Source organism: Equus asinus, chromosome 2 (genome assembly GCF_041296235.1).
Source record: "Equus asinus isolate D_3611 breed Donkey chromosome 2, EquAss-T2T_v2, whole genome shotgun sequence".
Lineage (NCBI taxonomy): Eukaryota > Metazoa > Chordata > Mammalia > Perissodactyla > Equidae > Equus > Equus asinus.
In genome coordinates, this window is record NC_091791.1 from 152,716,425 (window position 1) to 152,742,390 (window position 25,966).

Genomic DNA, 25,966 nt, shown 5'->3' on the forward strand with positions numbered 1-25,966 from the left:
TGACAGAAGCACAAAGGGACGGATCCAAACCAAGCTTTGCCTTCCACATCACTTGAGTCTTCTCAGCTTAAAGAGGAAGCCATGGAAACAAACCCCTCAGTAATTTTTTTTAAAAACTTTAGACAGAAGCTCTTTTCCTTATGCTAAGACATACCCGGAACAACGGGGAAACAGGAGCAGGAGGAGTACTAGGAGGAGGAGGAAATGGCAGCCCCACCCAACTCAGGATGGAAGGAAAGGTTCTAGCATGATGACTGTAATTGCCCAGAGAGGCGATTAGATCTAGTATCTTAATACTGATGAGTTGAAGGGCTCTGGCTGACAGAAGGAGGAAGGAGATGGACGAGGGTGAGTACTGGGAATCTAACTTCTCTGGGGGGCTGAGTCTGGAGAGGGGAGATGTTTTGAGAGGTTAGGGGTGAACAGAAGAGACAGGCAAGCCTAAATTGATGTGGATGGTTCACTGTGTAATGTGGCCCCTTCCTCCCATTTCCTCACCTTCTTTCAGACGTTGGGGCATAATTCATAGAGCCATTCATTTTCTTCTGAATGGATTCAGCTTAACCCTGAAGCTGTGGACGATCTTTTCTTTAACATCTTGGGACTGGAATAGCCTTGGGAAGTCTGAGGAGGCCCACAAGAACCTTGGCCTTTACTACCAGGTGCCCTTGGTACTTGGAAGGCCACCTCTGTGGCTAACTCTGGAGCTGCAGGAGGACCACCTCTTGGGACCTAGAACATTCTCCTGGTCCAGCCTCTCTTCTGGCTCTCAGCTCCCCTAGAGAGTTTCTGCTCCTGCCCTCTGAACTCAGGCCCCTTTTAGGGTCCCCTTGAACCCCTGCTGCTCTGCCGCTGGGAGTGAGAACAGGGCCTAGCGGGCTGTGCCAGCCAGGCAGTCACATGGGGCCTGCCGGGACAGGGCAGTAAGGTGGATTATGTATTTCTTAAGATTGTGTTCTAAGTTATATATGATACAAACTATTAGAAATTAGAGATGTACATGGTATTTTAATACAAGCCAGAGTTTATTAGAGAAGACTCAAGAGGCTTGTTCAGATGCTAGATTCCAGGGTATTTTTGTACAAAATTCTAGGGTATTTTTTCTCCTCAGTTATCACCAACCACAGTAAGCCTGAAATGTTATATTATCTTTTAAAATAGTATGCTTTAATTAAACAAAAAATATATGCTTGTTATAAAATGTTTGTCTATTAGGGTAAAAAAATGTCCCACTTTACATACAATGTACTCCCAATCCCGCTCCTTCTCATAGGAAAGAACTATTAACAATTTGGTTAACTGCTTTCAAATAACAATAGATTATATAAAATTATTTGTTTTATACAATGAGATCATATACTACATATTAACTGATGACTTGCTTTTTTAACAACGTAATCATATATCTTGGAAATCTTTGCAGGCCAGTGCAAATTGGTCTATCAAAAAATTGTAATGAATTGTAGTTTTCCATTCTGGGCACATAAGAACAATTTATTTCATAATTTATCAATTTGTTTAATTTGTTACTATGCCTTATTCATGGACATTTAGATTGTTTCCAATGTTTTGCTCTTAAAAACAATGCTGCAATGAACATCCTTGTTGATCTAACTTCGCATATGTGTGCAAATATTTTTTATATGAAAGATTTCGAAAAGAACTATTGGGTCAAAGACAATATGCACTTTGCTTTGATGGCTATTGTAGGGGAAGGAAAATTCGTCTTTTTTTCTTCCACCAATCAGGTTCATTGGCAGGGGACTTATAAATCAGACCAGCAAAGACAGATTAACAAGAGAAAAACGGATTGAAGTTTATTAACATGTGCATTGCACATGTACATGGGAGCTCTCAGTGATGGGTAACTCAAAGGGGTGGTTAGAACTTGGGCTTGTACAGCATCTTGACAAGAAAACAATAAAGTTTTAGAGAAGTGAGAAGACAAAGGAAAAAGACTTTGAGTTTTTAGGGCAGCAAATTCTAGGAAGGTAAATATGGGGGAGAGCTAATGGAAGATAAGGGCTAGTTAATAGTTTGTTATGTAGATTCCTCTGGTGCCATCTCTGGGCTGATGAGGATCCAGAACTCTCTAGTGGTTAACTTCTGTCCTTCCTGGTAGATATGAGAGAGAGGACACCTTTACAAACTTGTGTCCTGCTTTTAGTCAAATAGGAGGAGGGCAGAGGGTTTTTCTTGTATCTGCTTCTTTTCAATTGCTTTCAGCTCAAAATAATCTTTATGCCAAAGTGGCGTATTTTGGGATGGCATATTCTGCTACCCTTCAATATCAACCAACTTTACCTAAAAAGTCTCTATGAATTTATACCCCCACCATCAATATATGAGACAGTCCATTTCTATAAACCTTCACAATATGTTATTGTTATTCTTTAAAATATTTTTGAATTGATCAAAGATGGGATCTCATTACTTTTGTTTGCATTTCTCTGATTATAGCAAGACTTCTTAATATTTATAGCAACTTTTATATATTATGGATATTAATCCCTGTTACATTTGCAGCAAAAGACCTAATGACTTAACCTGTGTCATCAGCCTAGAGACACTTTTCTTTTGCCAGATCCTGTTTGAATTGCTGAGTACTGGGTGTAGACAATCAAACAATATAGTTAATCATGTAGATGCCATTAAATGAAAATCATGTTTCAAAGAAACAACATAGTAGTACATGGTTAACTGACAAATGCAGAGTGTAGGAAATTGCAGAGCAGGGAGAGAGAACATGTGGGTCCTGGAGCTGGTTGTACCCTGACCTGCTGGCATTTTAGGATGCAGAGGTTGACATGGCACTGTGGTTTTCACTGTGCTTTTTGGACCCCTAAGGCTCTAGAGAGAAGCCAGGGGACTCCTACCCAGTGCTTCCACCAGAGCAGCTCCTCTTAGGTCTGTTTATTATGTTTTCATTTGAATAAAAAAACCGATATTCACTCACTTGATTAAAAAAAAAGTGAAAACCTCCAGACCAGCACCTCAGGCAGAAGTTAAGAGCTAGGTTCTGAAGTTAAACTGTCTAAGTTTTTGTTTTGTTTTGTTTTGTTTTTTATTGTGGTAACATTAGTTTATAACATTAGATAAATTTCAGGTGCACATCGCTATATATTTCAAAAAACTGTCTAAGTTTAAATGACAATTTTGCCACTTACTAGATAGGTGACACTGGGCAAGTTACTCAACCTCACTGATTCTCTGTCTGCTCATGTGTAATATTGAGTTAATAATATATTGTTGGGTAGTTGTAGGAATGGAAGGAGATAATGCATATGAAGCCTGGAGCTTAATAACACTCAGTAAATGTCAGCTAGACATAAAACTATTGTTACAGGTGGTGAGATATCTCCTTGTTCTGAAACGCTTGGGAAGGATTTCATAGAGGAGGTAGATGCTGAGTTTTGCTTGAAGAATGGGGACAACTGGGACATGTAGAGATGGGGGAAGGGCAGGGACTGTCAAGAGGGAGAGCTGGGCGTGAGCTATTTGGAGGCCATGACACAAGTGAAGCAGAGTTTATTTATGGGCTATTGGGAGATAAGATAGGATAGATGTGTTGGGACCACATTGTGGAGGGCTTTGAATGCTTGGCTAAAGAATTTGGACTTGATTAGGTAATACAGTCATGTGCCACATAACAAGGTTTCAGTCAATGACAACTGCATATATGATAGTGGTCCTATAAGATTAGTACCATAGAGCCTAGGTATGTAGTAGGCTATGCCATCCAGGTTTGTGTATGTACTCTCTATGATGTTTGCACAGTGACAAAATCTCCTAACGATGTATTTCTCAGAATGTATCCCATCGTTAAGCAATGCATCGCTGTAAGACATTTATATTCTTGCACATTTAAAGAGGCACAGGAAAACTCTGCAGTAATCTCATTACACAGGAATCCTCATATGCTTCACACAGATGTACCCTTTCACATTTTTTAAAAGGGAAGAAATGAGAAAGAATGAAGTATTTGTCAAAGTCCCAAAATGACCATAATAATGAGAAGCGCAAAAAGAAAATACTCTGACAGAGAAGCTGGGCTAAATGCAGGGACAAGAAAAGGAGTGAGTCCACCTGACATTTGGTGGCAGGTGCCAACTCTCTGTGCTGTCTGTGTTGGGCATAACTCACCCTTTGCCGTCTCCGCCTGGAGCTTTCCAGGCCTTCACCAGCAGCCTGATTGCCTAGAACATCGTTGGCGGTGGATTTTTTAACTTGCCCCAGTCTTCATCCAAACTAGCTGGGGCCTTAGGAAGCCCTGGATGTCAAGGTATTTCAACAAGTGTTTATTAGCCTGCCACATGCCCTGGACGCCAGTCCCTCGCACACATAAGGTGCTCTCTCCTTTTTCTTACTAACACCTTGGTTTACATCTTCATTAGCCTTTTGCCTAGATTATTGCAACAGAGTTCTCACTGCCCTTCCCTCTTAGTCTTTTTTCCCTCCGGTCTGGGCTACATACCACGGCTAGATTAATCCTGAATAAAGCTTTGATCATGCCACTCCTCAAAAACCTGCCTTTAATCAAAATAACACTTTTCCTTAAATACAAAAGGAATACATGTTCAAAGCAAAAGCTTGGCCAACACCAGCAAACTCAAAGGAAAGAAAAATTTCCCATGATTTCACCACCTAAAAATCTGTAACATACTGTTTTTCAGTCTTCTTATGTTACTTTTTAATATCTCATAAATTATTTCCCCATATCCTGTGTCATTTTTGTTGGTTACATCAAGATGAGAGAAATAAAATTTACATCTCCAATTCATGGCAGGACATTCGGGTTGCATTGAACATCCTTATGCTTACATTTTTATACACAAATGATGATTTAATTAGGAAAAATTCCCAGAAAGGTAATTTATGGATCAAAGGTATTTATGTTTTAAGGCTTTCCTTTATTTTGTAATAAGTATCGATAAATTTCCTTCAGAAAGCTGTAACATTTTATCGTCCCATCAGGGACAGGTACACCCATTACTACTGACCCGAACAGCGGCATCCCAGCCCTGCTGCCCTCCCAGGCTTTTCTCCCTCTCTTCCCTACGGCCCCACTGCCCTCCTGCCAGATTATCCTCCTTGTACTTCACACATGCATGCAGGCATCTATTCAGCAAATGTCCCTGAGCACACACGGGGAAGGCAGGAGATTGTGATGGTTAGAAGGCAGGCCCTGGAGCCAGCCTACCTGGGTATCAGTCTCAGTTGTGTCCTGCACCTTCCTGTGTCTTAGGAACAATATTAATGCCTCCATCACAGAGTGGTTGTGAAAACATAAATGATTTCAGACGTGTAAAATGCTTCTGACAGTGCCTGGCACGTAGTAAGTATTCAGAGAATATCAACTATAATAATTAGCAATTAGGAACCATGCTCCATGCTAGGCATGGGGGATGCAGGTGTGAGATGGCCAAGGTCTCTGCTTCCATGGAACTAATTCTAGATACTGTTAAGTGCTCTGCAGAAAAGAAAGAGGGCGTTGTGACGGCAAGTGATCACAGGGTGGGAGGTGGGGCATCACATTCAGTGGTCAAAGAAGGCGCCTGTGCGGTGGTTATCTCTGAGCCCAGACCTGAGGGGAGAGCAGGAGCCTGTTGAGAGCAGGGCTGCCTCACGTTTTGATCTCTCAGAGCAAACATGTCACATCTCAGAACTCATTGCAGGCTGATGGCTGTTTTAATGTCTCCTTTTTTTTTTTTTAAGCTGATAATATATGGAGATATATTTTGATCCTTTAATATCCTTGTCTTTATATTAGCCAAGTGCCAAGAGTCCTGTGGCCGGGGCTTACCTCTTTTCTTACTCCTCATTATCTCTGGTGGGCCGGTGGCCAAGTCAAGAAGGCCTTGTAGACACTGACATGTTTTTACTAATTGATTCTGCTTGACTTCATGCTTTGTGGAATCTCTTCCTGATCCTCTTGACTTTCTTTTCCTGTTCCCTTGAAGGCCCTCCCTCTTGTTCTCTGAGGTCATTGTCTCCCTGACAGGAAAATCACTTCAGTGAGCTAGATGCATAATTACATTAAGGAAAAAGAAAACTCTTGAGTCTGCAGTGGAGAATGAATTTTCTCTGTGCCCTGTGACTTTGGGCGTGGAGAGGAAGACATCTTCCTTTATCCTCCTCCCCTTTTCTTCCAAACCAAGAGTCATCCTGGGTAAAGGGAAAATTGGGCTGGCTGCCCTTAGAAATTTTGCCTGGAGCTGTGACCAGCAGTCAGGAAAAGGCTGCCCCCAGTCCTGTCCCCTCCTGTAGAAGTGACGTAAGCACTCCTGCGTGTTCTGCACTGTCTCTTTTGGGTGTCTGGTCTTTCAGGGTGGAATGGCCACGGGGTGTTCTGTATGGGGCAGAGGGGTTTTCTGTGAAAGCTCAGGAAATGTCAGGGCCCTCAGGAACAAATGAGCTGCAACCAGTTTCTAACAGGATCTAGGCCAGTTCCTTTTAAACTTTTGACTATGACCCACAGTTTACATCATGACCCAGTTATACATAAAATTTTACTTGCTCTTTCATTGTGATATTTTCTATTCTATTCTTTTTTCTTTTTAAATATTGGTCATATTCCTCTAAAATGATTTCACAAACTACTAATGGAAAGGACCTGTTGTTTAAAAAATGCTGTTAAGTAATTCAAAGGCATCTATCTTAGATCTTGCCCAGAATTTTCTGCTTCCAATAATACAACTATTTAAGTGCCTAAATTACATGAAGAGGTTTAAAAATTTTGTACTATTTGATGCCGTACTTCACGTTTGAGTCTACATCAAGGGAAGACTGTTACTAGGAGGAGGGTCGAGGGACCATCGTGTGCATTCTGTTTTCAGCGGATGTTTGACAAATTTGTGGGAAATTTGCAAATATGAAAGCTGGATTTGATTTTAGACTGGAAATTTAAAAACACCTGATCCACCTTCCTCATGTAAAGAATTAGCTGCAGTCAAAGCTAGTTGACAGCTATACTTACACCATTTCCTAATGGTTCAGTGTTAACCTGGAAGAAACTGGCTGCTGACTTAAGCCCTCATGCTTAGAATCATCTTATTACCAATGACTTGGACGAAGACCTGGAAGACAGTTTAGTCAATTCCCAGATGGCAAGGTAAAGCGTTTTGGTGAAAGAATTGGGACTCAAAAAGTCCAGCCAGGTAGGAAAGATGGGCTGAAACTATCAAAGTGAACTCATTTAGCAAAAACATTAAGAACCTATGTGGACATTCAAAATGCAAATGGCACAAAAATTGGCTGGGAGCACACACGAGTTTTGCCCTAGGATGCTGTTTGGAACATCTCTGGCCTCAACCAACTAGATACCAGTAGCAGCCTCTCCCTCAAGTTGTGACAACCAAAAATGTCTCCGGACATCGCCAAATGTCCTCCAGGGGACAAAATTTCCCTGGTTGAGAACTACTGAGGTAAATTGATGTACTACTAGTGGAAAGACCTAGTGGATTTTTGTTGACAGTAAATGCAATAAATACCACCAGCAAAAATAGCAAAGCAAATGCAACCCGAGGCTGCATTATTACTAATATTAAGAGCAACTAATGATTACTGAGTGCTTACTCTGTTCCTGCCACTATACTAAGATCTTTACATGTGAATCTTCACTGAATGTCTACATGAACCTGACGAGATAGGAATACCATTGTCTCCATTTTTCAATTGAGGACACTGAAATTTAAGGATGTTAAGTGACTCATTTAAGGTCTCACAGCTGACGTGCTGAGAGCCTGTACTCTTGCCCATTATGCTATGAGAGCTTTTAAACTGCACGCTAGCTGTGCACATACAGTCACACCCCAGGAAGCAGTCAGTGACCTCATACACCCAGAACATAGCTGAGAAACAAGAAATAAGTGACAAGTAACCCTGAGGCTCCCATCCCCTCAGTATCCCAAAGCAGGGCTTACCTGTGGCTGAGGTCCCAGCCTCTAGTCAGCTCGTTGACTTAATTCATACAAAATCCTAATATGCTCTTTCTTCAACAGGATAATAGAGTAATTTTTAGAAAGATTGTCAACAAAAGCGGTTAAGTGTATGTGGCAGTACTTCAAGGGTTAAGTGTCAGTTGTCTGGAAATGACTTGCTTTCTGGGTCCCTAATTCTTGAATATTGTGGCTCTGGGTCCAGGTACAGAGGTCACTGGGATCATTGTCCTCCTACTCTCGGGCCAGGGCTGCTAAATTGCCCTCTGAGACTGTTTTTAAACAAGAGGGCAGGGTGGACAGGGCAGAGGGCTCAGATCTGGACAGGAATCTTACCTAAGTGATTGAGAAGAAATGATTGAGAAGCTGTCAGGGGATGCTGAGCCCAGGGAGCCGCAGCTAGGCAGTGACCCATCCCCCACTCTCCCCCAGTGGCAGCCTTGGAGCTCAGATCCGTGGACCTGCAGAGCTCCAGGAACAACAAGGAGCATCACACGCAGGAGATGGGTCTGAAGCGGCTCATCGTGCGCCGGGGCCAGCTCTTCACACTCCAACTGCATTTCAACCGACCCTTCCAGTTCCAGACCGACCACATCACTTTCGTAGCTGAGACTGGTGAGTCTGCCCGGCCCCAGGGCAAAGTTCACCTGTTTGGTCCATGCCTCTCCTTTCCTGAGCCACCTTCCTTTTCTTCTGCTGGGATCCCCAGGACCCTATTAGTGCTCAGCACCATATTAATGCTGTTAAAGAAAGATTTGGCCAACTCAGCAAACTCAAGTTATGATCATAGCCAACTTTTAAATGTACAACAGGCACTGCGCTAAAACTTCACACACATTAGCTCATTTAATCCCCATGACAAGACTTTCAGGTGGGTACTATTATTATCCCATTTAACAAACAAAAAACTGAGGCTCAGAGGTCTTAAGCGGCTTGCCCAAGGACACCCCGTGGCTGTAAAAGACTTAAACCAAAAGGATTGGCAAGTGGTGGGAGATGGTGAGGTGGGAGATGGTGAGGGTCCTTCCAGTGCCCATGGAATCATGTTACATAGATTTGAGCCTCACATTGGGGTCATTCTCTCTTACACAGGACCAGCACCCATGGAGCTGCTGGGAACGCGAGCCATCTTCTCACTCACCCAGGCCCGACCAGGGAATGTCTGGAGTGCTTCCGACTTCACCATTGACTCCGACTCGCTCTTTGTCTCCCTTTTCACACCAGCCAATGCAGTCATTGGCTCCTACACTCTGAAGATAGAGATGTCTCAGGGCCAGGGTCACAGCTCAACTCACCCCCTGGGGACTTTCATCCTGCTTTTTAACCCTTGGAGTGCAGGTGTGACTTGCTCATGGGTTGTAATGCTAACCTGATCCATTGGGAACACTCTATGAGGTTCTGCTTAGAAAGCCTAGAAGATAAAACGCTGCATATCTATGCAATATATTATCATAGGCTCATTAGAAAGCAGCGTTGCGAAGAATTTTTAATGGGCTAAAGAAAGTGTTCATGGTGTGACACAAGTGAAATAGATTTGGAAATGGAATATAATGTGATCCCGATTGTATTTCATATACATACAGAGAAAGAGACAGTGGCCAGAATACAACAAAATGTAATAGTGGGTGACTCTGAATAGGGGGATGAGCGATTTTCATCATCTTCTTTAACTCATCTGTATTTTCCAAATCTCTACAATAAGTTTGCTGCCTTTACAATCAGGAAAATGTAATCATTATCTATAGATTATATTGCTGGTCTCTAGAAAAGCACATAGTTTTAAGGGGTCCAGTCTTGATGTCTATCACCATCATTCCATGGCTTCTCCTATTACCGGGCAAGATACTGTCTTTACTGTTTTTTAATTTTATTACTGTTTGTGTTTTGGTTTGGGGTTTTTCCCCCTCCACTGCTCTCAACCACTCAGAGGACGATGTCCACCTGCCCAGTGAAGCACTGCTGCGGGAGTACATCCTGATGGACTACGGCTTTGTTTACAAGGGTCATAAAAGATTCATCACCGCCTGGCCCTGGAACTACGGGCAGGTAACGCTGTCACCTGAAGGTGGGCCTGGGGCAGGTCTCCTTAGACAACGGTTAGCTCCCAAAGCACTGCTAACAAAAGTCAGGATGTGCAGTGCTGGACCAATTTCCCATCCAGTGAGGGGGCAAGGAAGAAGGGGAGACACCTTTCCTTTTTAGTTTTTAGTCTTTTATATGAAAACCTTAAAACATAATCCAACGGTACTATAATGACCCCCAATGAACCTATCTCTCGGCTTCAATAGTGATCAATTTATGGCGAATCTTATTTCATCTACACCAGGAGTTTGCAAATTATAGCCCATGGGCCAAATGTGGCCCACTGCCAGTTTTTGCATGGCCCATGAGCTAAGAATGGTTTTCATCTTTTTTAAACAGTTGAAAAAGAATTTTTAAGAAATAATGTTTTGTGACATGTAAATTATATGAAATTCAAACATCAGTGTCCATAAATATCATTTTATTGGAGCACAGCAATGCTCATTCATTTAGGTATTGTCTGTGGCTGCTTTCATGCCACAGTAGCAGAGCTGAGTAGTTGAGACAGAGACTATATGACTTGCAAAGCCTAAACTACTTATTATCTGGTCCTTTACAGAAGAAGTTTGGTGATCCTTGGTCTATACTCCCTCATCCCTCCCACTTCATCATTGGATTTTTTGAAGCAAATTACAGATACTGCGTCATTTAATCCAGTGATAGTTCAGAATGTAGCTCTAAAAGATGATGACTCTTTCTGAAAAATTTAACCACATTATCATAATCACATGATATGATTATCATATCACTATCATAGCTGAAAAAATGAACAGCAATTCTTCAATAACATCAAATATCCAGTCAGTGTACAGAGTGGGGACCTTTGGCTCTGGGCAACTTTCCCCTCTCAACCGCCAACCATGGTCGTGTGGTTTCCCCCTGGCTCCCACTGCCCTTTCAACCCTGTCCAACACCAGGAGGGCAGAGTCAGGAGGAAGCAGGGAGCCTTGATGAGGAAGATCAGTTTCCCCATTCTCCAACTGCGACAACTTGTGTAATTTTTTGAAACTGAGACAAATACCAGTGTATTTGGCAGCCAAAAGGATTGCAACATACATTGCAAATATATGTTGTAAACGTATGTCATGAGCCTGCTCTGGCTTCTCCTATGCTCACAGCATCAGCACTGAATCCTCTACCTGATTTCAAGGTTCCCCACACTCTTCTCCCTCTCCTCCATGCCTGGCCCTATATTTATCCATCTGATCTTTTCCTACTCTCACAAGTCCTCCAGAAATGAGAACTGCTAAGCCCCTGTCGGTGGCACCCATCATGCTCAAAGACCTCACATGATCACTTCCTCTCTCTTCTCTTCCTGTCCACCTCCTCCTTTAAAGCCCGCTGGCTCCAATCTCCTTCCCTGATCTCTTCAGTCGGCAAGGATCTCTCATCTCTCCGAATACTGTTTGTATTTTCCATCAGGGCCACCCTGGTTAGTTTTTCAGAATTCTGCATCTAATACAATCCCAATTTGACTTAGAAGGTCTTTGAAGGCAGGACCTTGTCTGATATTTAGTCCTACCCTTACCCCCACCACTTGCACACCATCCCTAAACGTCTGGGTTATCAACTTGAAGTTTCAGAATTCTGGACATTTTTATTCTTTTTTCTCCCTTGTGACCTCCTGGAAGTTTGAAGAGGACATCATAGATATCTGCTTTGAGATCCTGAACAAGAGCCTGTACTTCTTACAGAACCCGTCCAAAGATTGCTCCCAGCGGAACGACGTGGTGTATGTCTGCAGGGTGGTGAGTGCCATGGTAAGGCCAGAAGCTTGCCCGCCCCATCTGAGGACAGTCTGAGCTTCCCCAAGGCACTGTGGAAACCCACCTGTTTCTTCTTTGCAGATCAACAGCAATGACGACAGAGGTGTGCTGCAGGGGAACTGGGGAGAGGACTACTCCATGGGGGTCAGCCCGCTGGAGTGGAACGGCAGCGTGGCCATCCTGCGGCAGTGGTCAGCCAGGGGCGGGCAGCCTGTGAAGTACGGCCAGTGCTGGGTCTTTGCGGCTGTTATGTGCACCGGTGAGCGAGGGGGAGGTGGGAATGCAGAACCGCTCATTTAATCATCAAGGTAACCGTTTGAGGTCAGACTCTAATTATCTCTATTTTCATGTGAGGTAACTGTGGCTCGCCCACAGCCCCACAGCTAGGAAGTGGTGGGTACTTGGCTCTTAACCAGCATGCTCTATAGTCTCAAGGAACCCTGCACGTTTACCCAGGAGGGAAGTGATCTGTTGCAATCACTCCACAATCTCCTTGACGGAACAGACATTAAAATGGTCACTCGGATACAGGAGCCTATAGTCCCAAAGCAGGTGACACTGGTTTCTTTCTGGCACCTGCAGGCAGGCCTGGAGTCAGGGACTGCTTGGGGAAGCCTGAGGTGCAGGCAGATGGTCTGGGACAGCCTCATCTCACCTGTAGGGAGAGCTGGCAGCTCCCAGATACTTTTTAGAGAGATTCTTGAGGAATTTACAATGAGAAATTTACTACTTTGCTAACCACCCTTAAGGAGCATCAGCATTTTATGCGTTATCAGTTATCTACAATTCAGTGCAAAGTCGTTGATCAGATTATCTGTGAAGAGGAGGGAAAGACGGGAAGTCCTGAGGTGACTGCCTGTCTCCCCACCACCCCGTGCAAGGCAGGAGAGCCTTACGCAGTGCTGCCTGTTACCCTGTGGCGCTCAATAAACGGTTGCTGAACTAGTGCATCGACTCTGAATTGGAGAATAAGGGCGCACAGAACCGGGAGGATAGCGATAAGGGCTGAAGACAAAGTTCTAGATTTTTCTGAGAGGGAAAGCAGAGCCTGGCAGTTATGTACAGGAGCTGCAGACAGAGAAGCTTAAATCTGAGTGTTCAGATCAAGTGACCCCACTTTGCTTATTGATTTTCACTGCAAAATGCTCAGCACATCGCCAGCATTTAGTATTCCCAATCTGCCTTGGGCTGGGAAGTCCCTGGCGAGGCGGCTGTCATGGAGGCGGGCTCTGGCCTGTAGACCTGGGATAAGAGGGAGAAGGTCTGGGGCTGTGTGCTCCACCGCCAGGTCTCTCGCACTCCCAGGCCCTTGAGTGAAGGGAGAGCTGCTCCTGCCAGGCTACCTCTGGCCGCCTGCAGCCGTGGTCTAGCTCTCGCCCATGCTAAGGGTTTGTGAAAAGCCAGGAGCTGTGCTGGGAGGGGACAGGTGATTGAGGACAAGTGGCCCCTTCGGGGCTCTGGAGTGAATTTAAGCAAAAGGATTGGTCGCTCTCAAAAGTCCTTTTACATTTCAAAGCATTTTAACCCTCCCAGCAGCCTGGTAGGCATCGTGTGCTCCTCCTGGGTAGGAGAGGGGTGGGATAACCCTCTCTCCAAACCCCTTGCCTCTTTGGCAGAAGTGGGGACCCGTGTTATAAGGGTCACACCTGGCTTGATTTCACCTGGTCCTGGGCAGGTGTGTGTGTGTGGTGGTGGTGACGGGTTAACGTCTGCTTTGTGTGACTAGATCTGTGAAACCTTAACTCAGCTTTGAAAAGCCTTTGTAGCACTATCCTAAGAAGCCACAAGAGGGTACTGTTGCCTTATCAAAGATGGTTGCTTCCTCTGTACGCACAGGTTCCCTTTGTCTCTGATACAGTTTGCACTTACGTCTGTCTATCTTGCCCTTCTATCCATTCTCTGATTTCTTTCTTACCTCCTCCAAATCCTTGTCTTTCAGTAGAATTACAGATCTAGAATTCCAGAACTGAAAATTATCTGGTCCAACTCTTCATTTTGTTACAAGGAGACTAAGGCCCAGAGAAGTCAGCCACTTACCTAAGGTTACACAGCTTGTCTTCTGAAACTGGCCACAGCACAGACCTAAAGTTTGAAATTTTCTTCCTATTTATCAAATATGTTCTTAATTTGGAAAACTACTGAATGGATAAAGCTCTAAATGAAAATTGAGTTGTTACTTGTGGTTTTAAGTGACTGTCAAATAATTTCTTTCTTCTGGTGGAATGGAGATCATCGATAGGGCAGGTGGGCAGCAGAGCTCTGGGCCTGGGTACGGTGCTCTAAGTATAACAGGGTTACAGGTATGGATATGCAGAAACCTTGGCTCTCTTTCTCTCCTCCAGCTAGAAAGTTAGAAAGTATGCGTGGGAAACCAATGATTCTGCTTGAAAAAGAACTCAGTGATTCCCCATGCTTTTCTTCCTTTTAGTAATGAGATGCTTAGGTGTTCCAACTCGTGTTGTCTCCAATTTCCGTTCTGCACACAACGCGGATGGGAACTTGACCATTGACACCTACTATAACCGAAATGCAGAGATGCTGCCAAATCAGAAACAAGACAAAATATGGTAAGGGCCACTGTCTCGAACAGATCTTGGCTCCATCCCAGGCAGGGATAACTCTGACCTGGTTCTCTCTGGCCTTCAGGCAATATTGCCCCATATACTGCTGCTGACGCTCCCAGAGTAATTCCTCAACCCAGGAGGCTGTTCCGGTTAATTAGATCATTATATCAAACTCATTTCAGAGATAGATGACTAGGGGATAAGATTCTGAAGCTGACAACCAAATGAATAGACTTGTGTCCTCTGAATACTGACCTCAAAATCTGTATTTATCTTACTCTTCCTTCTTTGAGTCTTTCTGTTTGCACCATTCTCTGTTTCCCTGTCAGGGCAAAGCCTGGACTTGCTGCTTCTGTATGCTACTTCCTCTCGCTGTCTCACTCCCTCTCTGCGTGCATGTGTATATGTGTGTGCGTGTGTATATCTGTGTGTGTGTATCTCTCTGTGTCCCTTTGTTTTTGTATCTCTAGTCTCTTCCTTTCTCCTCTGCTCTACGCCAAATCTGATTTCCTGTTTTTCCTTTTCCAGCCACTTTCCAGGTAAGAACCTTTGAGTTGCGTGAGAACTAGCTGCTGTCCTTGGAGCCCCCTCCCTCTCTGAGCTCCTCAAGGGCTAAAACCCTCTGCTTCAATCAGCAGAGGTGTGTCTAAGAAGGATAGATCACTTCTGTAGAATTCTGTGAATACAAACCTGAATGTGACCACGAGGAAATGCCCGACAAGCCCAAATCGAGGGCCCCTCTGTAAAAATAAAGACTATTCAAAATGTCACTGTAATAAAACCAAGGCTAAGAAATGGTTCCAGATCAAAGGAGACAAAGGTTACTGGACTAAGTGCAATGTGTGGTCATAAACTGGATCCTGGACTGGGTGGGAAAAAAATGCTGTGAAGGACATTATTGGGTCAATGGACAAAATCGAAATATAGACAGTAAATTAGATAAGAGTATTATAACAATATTAAATACATGAGGTTGATAACTGTTCAGGATTATGTAAGGGAAGACCCCTATTCTTAGGAATACACACTGAATTAAAAAATGTGTATATAATCTCCATATCCATCCTGAGAGAAAGCCAATGATTAAGCAAATGGGGCAAAATGTTGACAATAGATGAATTGGGTGCATGGGTGTTCTTTGTACTATTCTTGCAACTTCCCTGTAAGCTTGAAATTCCTTCCAAATTAAAAGTAAAAATCAAAAGGGAAGAAACAATGATGTAAATCACTCAGTATAGTGTCTGATACCTGGCAAATACTCTGAAAATGTGAGTCCTCGTCTCCTTACTCTGTCTGCAGGAATTTCCACGTCTGGAATGAATGCTGGATGATCCGGAAAGATCTCCCACCAGGATACAATGGGTGGCAGGTTCTAGACCCCACTCCCCAGCAAACCAGCAGCGGTGAGTAGTGACCACTGTGGAAGGGTCTGGGCTCCACGTGGAGGGCGATCAGGGTGACTGACGACGTGAGCAAGAGGCCAGAAAAGACCTGTGCTTTCCCCACTTCGTCCCTTCCCAAAGTCACAGCAGAGGCAACTTCATGTCAGGAGTCTAACTTTGCCATTGACAGCTGGGTGACTGGGATGTGTCACTAGACCTCTCTGTTGTTTCCTCACCTGCAAAGTGGGGAAGATGATGATAACTGATGGTAACTGCCACTCCACAGGGTAGCTGTGAGGATCAGATGAATTAAGGGGAACTGGAAAGCACTCTGCAGATGAGGGTCTTAATGCGACTGCCCCTCCCCATCCCATCTCCCTACTTCCCATGGCCGCAACCAGCTGCCCCTGGTCCGTGTGTCAGCAGCCGTGTTAGCTGTCCACAACCCTTGTTCCCTGCACAGGGCTGTTCTGCTGCGGCCCTGCCTCCGTGAAGGCCATCAAGGAAGGGGAGGTCCAGCTGGCCTATGATACCCCATTTGTGTACGCTGAGGTGAATGCCGATGAAGTCATTTGGCTTTTCGGGGATGGCCAGGCCCAGGAAATTCTGGCCCATAACACCAGCTCCATCGGGAACGAAATCAGCACTAAGATGGTAGGCTCAGACCAGCGCCAGAACATCACCAGCTCCTACAAGTACCCAGAAGGTGCCTGGCTCCTGGGGACCTGGGGATGGGGCCAGTATGACCTTCTGTGTGTTGCCTCCCAATGGAGGTGGCTCCCATATTAAAACCATCACCACTTAATCACCTCCTCTTCATGGCAAACTCCCAGGGCTTTCCTGGACCCTGGCCATGTGGCCCAAGGGTAGGGTGGCTGGATTTAGCAAATAAAAATACAGAGTGCCCCGTTAAATTGAATTCTAGATAAATTCAGATAAACAAATATTTCATTAGTACAAGTGTGTCCCAGATATTGCATGTGACGTACACTAAAAATTATTCATTGTTTATCTGAAATTCAAATTAAATTAAAAGTCCTTTATTGTATCTGCAGCTCTATCCTAGGGTCACATCATGGTGTCCTTATGTCATGGCAGTGGGGGTGGCAGCAAGGGGAGAGGGGGAGGCTCAAGGGGGGAAAGGGCTCCTGGGTCTGTGGAAGGGAGTAGACGTCCCTGTGAAGAAGGCCAGGATGGAGTCAAGCTGCCTGAGTAAATCAACGCCCTGCCATGTTCCAGTCATATAAGCCTGGACACATTCTTAGCACCCCTGTGCCTCCATTTCCTCATCTGTAAAATGGGTCAACAGTACCTGAGAGGACTGTTGTGAGGGTTAAATGAGTGAATACACAGGAAATACTTGGAAGAGCATCTCTGGTGCATAGCAACTCTTCTAGAGACGTCCACAGTTTGGGGTGAGTTGGGGTTAAGCCTGAATGTTGAGTAGCCCCCAGAGGCGAGAAGGTCTGTTTAAAAGGCTTGAGCATATATTCTAGAAGTGAGGATGCTGGTGGGGGAGAGAAGCCTCTGGCTTTGACGATGATGATAGTGATGATGGCGGCAATACTGATGACAAAGAACAGCACTGGGTGCTTATATTCAGCAACTCATTTAACCCAAATTTTTGGCAACTCTATGAAGCAAGGAGACATCCCTGGGTTATAGATGACAGAACTGGGCCCCAAGAGATTAAGGGATTGTGATAGAGCAAGGATTTGAACCCAGCAACACCAGTCCCCACGTTCTCAGCCATGATACCGTATTGCCTCCTTATGCAGCTAATCATGTGGTTGGGACTTTGGAATGGGAGCTGGGAGTTGTTGGGTGGCTTCTTTCCCAAAGAAGGTCATTTGTCCTCTCGACTCCTCCCCACTGATGTCTTTCCTGGCTCTCCTTTCGGCCAGGATCCCCTGAGGAGCGATCTGTGTTCATGAAGGCTTCCCAGAAAATGCTGGGCCCAGGAAGGGCCTCTTCACCCTTCCTGGATCTGCTGGGGTCCGGGGACTTTCAGGATCAGCCGGCGCAGCTGCAGCTTCACCTGGCCAGGATGCCTGAGTGGGGCCGGGACCTGCTGCTGAAGCTGCATGCCCGGAGGGTGGCAGACAGAGCGCATCCCCGGGCGCCCATCAGACTGGAGGTGCGCTTCTGTGCGCAGGCCCTGTTGCACAAGGGTGGCGCCCGGGAGCCCCTCTGGAGGCAAACAGTGCGCTTGAACCTGGACTTTGGGCAGGGTGAGTATGAGGCAGGCCTGGAAAGGCACCTAAAGGGAGGGGAGCCTTGGGGCCGTGAACAAAGCTGGGCTGGCCCAGGCAGATTACACAGAGACCCTGCACCCCCAACACACACATGCCGGGTGGTGAAGCTGCTGTTGGCAGAAGGTTGAATGCCAGGTGCTGTACCTCTGGCGCCATCCCACCAGGTGAAACATAGCAGTGACCTCCTGGGGCAGCGGGTGAAGGTAAGCACACTGTCTGTCTCTTTATTACACACGTACACACACACACACACACACACTCTCTCTCTCTCTCTCACATACATGTTTCTTCCCCCCACCCCTCTCTCTCAGAGACCCTTTCCCCGGACTCAAGTTGTCTTTTGTCTGTGCTTAGAGATAGAGTGGCCACTCTTGCTACCCTTCAACAATTACGGAAACAAGCTGACAGAGGAAAAGCTAATCCGTGTGTCTGGCATCGCCAAGGTCAAGGAAACAGGGAGGTCCATGCTGGTCCTAAAAGATATCTCTCTGGAGCCCCCCCACCTATCTATCAAGGTAAGGCATCTGGGCAGAGATGAGGCCCAGGGGCCCTCCTACTCACTCTACCCAGGGGCTGGGATACAGCAGCAAATGAGACACCGTCCCTGCCTCAACCACCAATCAGATGATTAAAGCGCAGTGTGTTCTCTTGTGCTCTGTGCACAGTGCAGGGCAGGGCATGAAGGCTTCCCAGAGGGGGTGATGTTTTGCAGGGGATGTATAGGAAGACGCTGTGTAGACAAATGAGATGGAGATGAGGGCATTTTAAGTAAGGAAATAGCTTTGCAGGGACAAAGGAGACAAGAAATACAGTGACTGGGAGATGGAATAGAGGAGGCAGATTTGAGAGAGACCACAAGGCCAAATTCAAAAGGTGACTGCTGATAAGATGGGGGTGACAAAGAAGAGGGAAACAAATGAAAGGTGAGCCTCAGATTTCGAGTTCGCCATCTCCTATTACCAGGGTTTTTCTTCCCCTGAAGCCTCCTTACCCCACCTCCCCGGCCCTCTCTGAAAGCCTTGCTCACTGCCCAATCCCATCTGGCTTTGCAGCTGGTGGATTCCTCCACAGCACACCCCACCCCCACCCACAACGAGAACTGAGTGGCTCCGTCTCATAAACTATATGGCCACATGACAGTTTTCACCCAGGCATGCTGTCAGCCTGTCAGGCCAAGTGATGCCGGGCATCCTCCACGGTGGGGCAAACAGCGGGCAGAATGGCAAGTGCAGACACGGCCTGGTGCTGAGGTGAGGGTCCTGCCTGTTACCCAAGGGCTGGTTACAACAGGATCCGAGGCAAACACATCAGATGCCAAGTAGGCAATTAATTGGTCCCCAGTGGTAAGGGACCAGGGTATGATTTGTGTGACTATGCTGCATTCCAAAGTTATTTCTACTGTTCTACCTTGACACTCTCATTAGAGTACAAGGGACTTGCTGCTTTCTTTTGAATTCCAAAGAAGTCAGAATGTGTTCTTCCTTCTCTTCGATTCTCTGGTTGAGCCAGAACGTGCGCCCAATATGATCTGGGTGGTCTGAGCTCATTTCAGTTCAGCACTCATTTACTGAATATCTGTCATTTGGCTGGCACTGCCCTGGGCACCAGGGCACTAGAAGAGAGTCGGACTGAATCCCTGCCTCCCACTGGAGGCCAGGGCCTTGCTGCCCTATGACACAGACCTCACATGTGATGCACTGAACGCACCTGGAAAAACTCAGAGTGTGTCTGCTCATGTATATGAAGACAGAGCAGTGTGGGGGAAAGATCCTGGCTAGGCCTGGGACACCTGGGTCAGGTCCTGGCTCTGCCATTAACATATTCTGTGACCTCAGCCTCAGAATGACCTTACTGATGACACATGGATGGTACACATGACACCACTTCCTTATCCCATGCCTGTGTCAGACACTGCTAATCAATCATCACTGTCTCACTGACTCTGGATTTGTCCTCGGGATCCTGTTTAACACAGCATTCCTATTAGCCACAACGAACACGTTGGAGCTGGCACTTAAGTTGAAATCTAGTTGCCATCCTGAACTAGATGGTGGGAGAGGAAACAGATTTCCACTTGGTGCCAATTCCCATATGAGGTGAAGTATTGTGACCTTCTAAGACAAACCAGGATATGTGTTAACCCTGAATACTCTCAGCTCATATTCTTCTCTCCCAACTGCAGCTCTTAGCTCTAAGTAAGCAGTCCCTGGGGGGGCAACAGAGGGAAGGGCGAGTGAGGTTACTGAGTTGCAGTGCAGAAATGAGGCCAGTTGCTGACAATATCCCTGCTGACAATATTCTCTCCATACAGGCGTCTGAGAGGGCTGAGGTGGGCAAGGCACTGGGAGTCCACATCACCCTCACCAACAACCTAACGGTGGCTCTGAGTAACTGCGTGATGGTGCTGGAGGGAAGTGGCCTCATCGACGGGCAGATATCAAATGAGTAAGTACCATCGCCATCCACCTGTCTCATGCTGGTCTCTGATAAGGGGTGCCTCATGGGGTCAAAGGACAGCCCTCAGTCTGCTGGATGGTGCCTTCTTGCCCCCACCTTCCCACCCTCCTCAGGGAAGATTGAGCTCTGTGGTGTCAGGGGGTGAGAGGTGCTTACCGACCAAGAGGGGAAACCCGATCACTCACCCCAGCAGTTACTCCTCAAGGTTCTAATAGGATCTTTTAAACTTTCAGGCTTGGGACTCTGCTGCCCGGACACACCCTCCAAATTCAACTGGACCTCTACCCCATCAAAGCTGGACCCCGCCAGCTGCAAGTCCTCATCAGCAGCAACGAGGTCAAGGAGATCAAGGGCTACCAGGACATCTTCGTTGCTGCAGCCGGGGCTTCGTGAGCCCTGCCCCCACCCTCCTCAGGCCCTCCCAGTCCCCCCAGCCGCTGCCCTGGACCTGCTCTCCTGATGCCCCGCCAGCTCCTCCCCTGTCCCTCCTCCTGATGCCCTCCTTGTCCCCCTAGCCCCTCCTTGAGCCCCTGTTCTGCCCTCTTGATGCCCTCCCAGTCCCTCCCCAGCCCCACCTTGCTTTTTTCTACTCCTGAGGGTGTGGTTTTATCTTTGCTCCCTCTCTGTCCTCTTCCCGGCCTGTCTGGGGGTAAATGAAGCTCTGTTAGAACCTCTGTTCATCTTGGGAAGAGACAATAAAGGCATCTTTATCTAGCACAGCTGTTCTCTCTTCTGTGCTAACAAGCTGCTTATTGCTACCAACTGGTCCTCTGGGCCTGGCTGCCAGCTGTGTGGCTGGGCCCTCCCTGCTCTTCCTGTCTTCTCTCTCCTCCTTTAAGGGCCCCAACCACACAATAAGCCCAACATGATCCCCTCAAAATCAGCCTCTCTGGAATCAGGTCCCCATTAAATTGTCTTAAGGAGCCTGCTGGCAGAGGCCGGAGGGCGGTCTGGGGAGGGCGGCCTGGATGCGCTAGGAGGATAGTGACTGCAGCACCGTGGAGACCGGCCAGAAGCTGCCCAGCAGGACTTCTCGGCTGCTGGCCTGAGAGCTTTGGGCAGCTGGGCAGGGCCCACTCAGGACGGCCCCTCAGGATGACTGGGAAGCGCTTCATAGCTGCCCCCCAAACAGGCCCTCACTTTCCCGGGCCTCGTCTTCCCCTCTCGCTCCCTCCCCCACTGGCTCACCCTGACTGGCCTCAGCCTCTCTCCCTTCAGTATTCTTTGTTTTTGTTGTTTTAAGGACAGGGAGGCACTCTTTTGTATTTTTTTTTTCCTGTGGTTGTCAAGATCATTTGTGCTCGTTCTAGATAATTTGGAAAGAACAGAAAAGTGAAAAGGCACAAAAGAAAAACCACTGATAGTTCCCTCATCCCAGAAGAAATCTCTGCTATGCTAAAAGCCAAAAATCCTACGGAGTAAATTAGAAGATCTAATTGGCTTTATTAAACGATTCATGAATCAGGCAGCATCCCATCTAGTAAACAGAAGGGAGTCCAAGGAGTGGTACAAAACGGAAGGCTTTTATAGTGTCAACCTGCAAAAAAGCATTTAAGAGACAAAGTGTGTATTTGGGATCAAAGAACCACGATTTGGGGAGCACAGATTCAGGATAAACCAGGTAGTATCCCACTAGGGAGTAAAAATCAGGGGCTTTGAAAGGCAAAGGAGGGAAGTTTGTGCTACAAAGAATTTTAATTGAGTTGGAGGCAGAAGGTAGTCTTGGCTAAACAATGATTGGCCATTGATTCTATCTTCAGAAAATCCACAGTCCTTGGTGTTTGTGATCAAGATATCCATTTTCCTGATGACTTCCCAAACAATTGCTTGTAAAACAGTGGCCATTTTGGCCCAGTCCGAAGGTTTGGCCCAGTCCCAGGTTCAAGACAGCAAGGCAGTTTCTCTGGAGAGGCAGCTCTGCCTCCATTTTAAAATGGCTCCACTATAGTCCATTTTGACAACAGGTGGAAGGGGGTAGAATGAGGAAGTTATAAAAATAAAGAGCTGGATTGTTTTAGGCAAGGTCATTTAGGGGCCAGGAACGGCAGGCAGTCTTATCAGGCAGATTACTTCCCTAGTGTTGATCAGGTAATTCTGGACTGATCGGTTTAAAATCCCACTCCTGGGAGAGGCTGAAACTGCAGTCAGGCTAGGTGTTGAGTCTTGGTTTGCTGGCCTGGGGCTTAGCATAAGTGACTCCATTTTGGGCCTGTTGTCTCTTTTTTAGCAGCTAAGATTTTGCTGTATATCTTTCTGGTCTTTTTCCCCTCTTTCATGGAGTTTTTTTTTTTTAAAGATTGGCACCTGAGCTAACAACTGTTGCCAATTTTCTTTTTTTTTTCCTGCTTGTTTTCTCCCCCAATCCTCCCAGTACATAGTTATATATTTTAGTTGTGGATCCTTCTAGTTGTGGCATGTGGGACACCACCTCAGCATGGCCTGACGAGTGTTGCCATGTCCGCACCCACCTGAACCAGCGAAACCCTGGGCCACCAAAGCAGAGCACACGAACTTAACCACTAGGCTACAGGGCCGGCCCCCATTGTGTTTTTTAAAGTTGTCATTATATGACTATGATAAAAAAGACAAGAGATAACAAATGTTTGCAAGGAAGTGAAGAAAAGGGAACCCTTGCACACTGTTAGTGAGAACGTAAATTGGCTCAACCACTATAGAAAACAGTACGGAGGTTCCCCCCACAATTAAAAATAGAACTACCATATGATCCAGCAATTGCACTCCTGGGTGTATATCTAAAGGAAGTAAAATCACTAACTGGAAGAGATTTTTGTGCCCCCATGTTCATTGTAGCATTATTCACATTAGCCAAGATATGGAAGCAGCCTAAGTGTCTGGCAACAAATGAATGGCCAAAGAAGTGTGGTATATATTGTAGAGGAGGAGAATTTTCCCTCTACCCTTCTAGGTTCTTTGGCTGGTCTAATAATCAAATTGACATTAGACAGGTTAACAGGAGAAAAAACAAACAAAAGTTTAATAACATATATACCTCCTGTATACATGGAAGAGACCCAGAAAAACTGAGCAACATGCCAAAACAGCTGAAGCCATCACCTTAAATATCATCTTCAGCTAAAGACAAAAGAAGATGTTGCAGTGGGAGGGATCAGTCACTGAAAGTTACCAGGAAAAGCACAGTAAATAAGAGTAAGGTTGTTATGCAGATTTATGTGGTTGCCTTCTCTATTGCTTAGAGTTTCTAGAGGTTGAGTCATCCCCTTCTACCTGCTACAGTGAGGGAAACACCCTTATAAATGTAAATGTCTTTTAAAAGGGTAACTTCTACTTGGTTTTTAGAGCTTCTCCTATGTCTGCTATTCCTTAAAAATAACAAGCCTAGGTGGGAATGCAAACTGGTGCAGCCACTATGGAAAACAGTATAGAGTTCCTCAAAAAACTAAAAATAGAAATACCATATGACCCAACTATCCCACTGCTGGGTATCTACCCAACAACTTGAAATCAACAATCCAAATTAACTTATGTACCCCTATGTTCACTGCAGCACTATTCACAATAGCCAAGACATGGGAACAATCCAAGTGCCCATTGACTGATGATTGGATAAAAAAGATGTGGTATACATATACATACATATATATATATATATATATATATATATACACAATGGAATACTACTCAGCCATAAAAAAGACAAAATCATCCCATTTGCAACAACATGGATGGACCTGGAGGCTATTACGCTAAGCAAAATAAGCCAGAGAAAGACAAACACCATATGACTTCACTCATACGTGGAATATAAACAAACACATGGACAAAGAAAACAGTTCAGTGGTTACCAGGGGAAGGGGAGTGAGAGGTGGGCACAGGGGCTGAAGGGGAGCACTTATGTGGTGACAGACAAGAAACGACGCACAACTGAAATTTCACAATGATGTAAAATATTATGAACTCAATAAAAAAAATAGATGTTTTGCCAAAAAAAAAAGAGTCGGCCTAAAATAATCTTTATTCTAAAGAGACATACAGATCTTCTTTGACTTATGATGGGGTTTCGTCCTGATAAACTCGTCATAAATTTAAAATACTGTGATTCAAAAATGCATTTAATACACCTAATGCCCCAAACATCATAGCTTAGCCCAGCTTAACTTAAACATGATCAGAAGACTCACATTAGCCTGCAGTTGGGCAAAATCATCTACAATAAAGCCTATTTTATAATAAAGTGTTGAATATCTCATGTGGTTTATTGAATACTGTACTGAAAGTCAAAAATACAATGGTTGTACGGGTGCAGAATGGTTGTAAGTGCATTGGTTGTTTGCCCCCGTGACCGCGTGGCTGACTGAGAGCTGTGGCCGCTGCCCAGCATCACCAGAGAGGATCAAATTGCACATTGCTACCCTGAAGACAAGATCAAAATTCAAAATTCCAAGTACAGTTTCTACTGAATGTGTATCACCTTTGCAGCAACATAAAGTCGAAAAATTGTAAGTTGAACCATCGTAAGTCAGAGACGATCTGTATTTTGGGGTGACAAATTCTGCTCGCCTACAATATATACAATGGAATATTATTCAGCCACGAGAAAGAAGGAAATCTTGCCATTCACTACAACACGGATGGAACTTGAGGGCATTATGCTAAGTGAGAGATAAGTCAGAGAAAGACCAATACTGTATGATATCACTTACATGTGGAATCTAAAAAAGCTGAACTCATAGAAACAGAGTAGATGGTGGTTACGAGGGGCTGCGGGTGGGGGAAATGGGGAGATGTTGGTCAAAGAGTACAGACTTCAGTTAGAAGATGAGTAAGTTCTGAAGATCCAATGTACAGCATTGTGATTATAGTTAGCAATACTGTGTTCTATACTTCAAAGTTACTAAGAGACTGGATCTTAAATGTTCTCACCACAAAAAAGAAATGATAATTATGTTGATGTGATGGAGGTGTGAGCTAATGCTATGGTCATGATCATATTGCAATTTATAAATATCAGATCAACTCGTTGTATACCTTAAACTTACACAATATTATATGTCAATTATATCACAATAAAAAAATAAAAAATTGGGGCTGGCCAAGTGGTGTAGCAATTAAGTTCACATGCTCCGTTTCAGTGGCCTGGGGTTGACTGATTTGGATTCCAGGCATGGACTTACCACCGTTCATCAAGCCACACTGTGGCAGGCATCCCACATATAAAATAGAGGAAGATGGGCACAGATGTTAGCTCAGGGCCAGTCTTCCTCAGCAAAAAAAGAGGATTAGCAGTGGATGTTAGCTCGGGGCTAATCTTCCTCAAAAAAAATGTTTTTAATTAAAAAATAAAGTTATTATTATAAATTGATGCATCTCCATCATGGAAAATTTAGAAAATCTAGAAATGCGGAAAAGGAGAGCATCTTCCTGTGGGTTTTCGGGTGTGGGCCCTTCATCCTCACTGCTCCTCACCTGCTCAGTGGCTCTGCAGGTTCATGAGGCTCCTCTCACCACTGTCTTCCCCTCCTCCTCTTCCTCCTCTCTGTTTTT

General features: G+C 45.3%; 1 protein-coding gene across 2 annotated transcripts; it reads left to right on the forward strand.

The window, feature by feature from the left end:
- The first annotated feature begins 211 nt into the window (after nucleotides 1-211).
- Nucleotides 212-21,161, forward strand: TGM7 (transglutaminase 7). Of its 2 annotated transcripts, none has more exons than XM_070502625.1 (13): nucleotides 212-348; nucleotides 8,370-8,552; nucleotides 9,030-9,275; nucleotides 9,865-9,983; nucleotides 11,651-11,779; nucleotides 11,867-12,044; nucleotides 14,214-14,352; nucleotides 15,649-15,752; nucleotides 16,195-16,437; nucleotides 17,636-17,962; nucleotides 18,341-18,501; nucleotides 20,298-20,431; nucleotides 20,677-21,161. In XM_070502625.1, exons 1-13 carry the CDS (start codon nucleotides 339-341, stop codon nucleotides 20,834-20,836), a joined length of 2,133 nt encoding a protein of 710 aa, XP_070358726.1. In that variant the 5' UTR covers nucleotides 212-338; the 3' UTR covers nucleotides 20,837-21,161. The 2 variants fall into 2 exon arrangements, with proteins under 2 accessions (XP_070358726.1, XP_070358731.1); XM_070502630.1 differs by having other exon boundaries at nucleotides 11,714-11,779.
- Nucleotides 21,162-25,966: the final 4,805 nt, after the last annotated feature.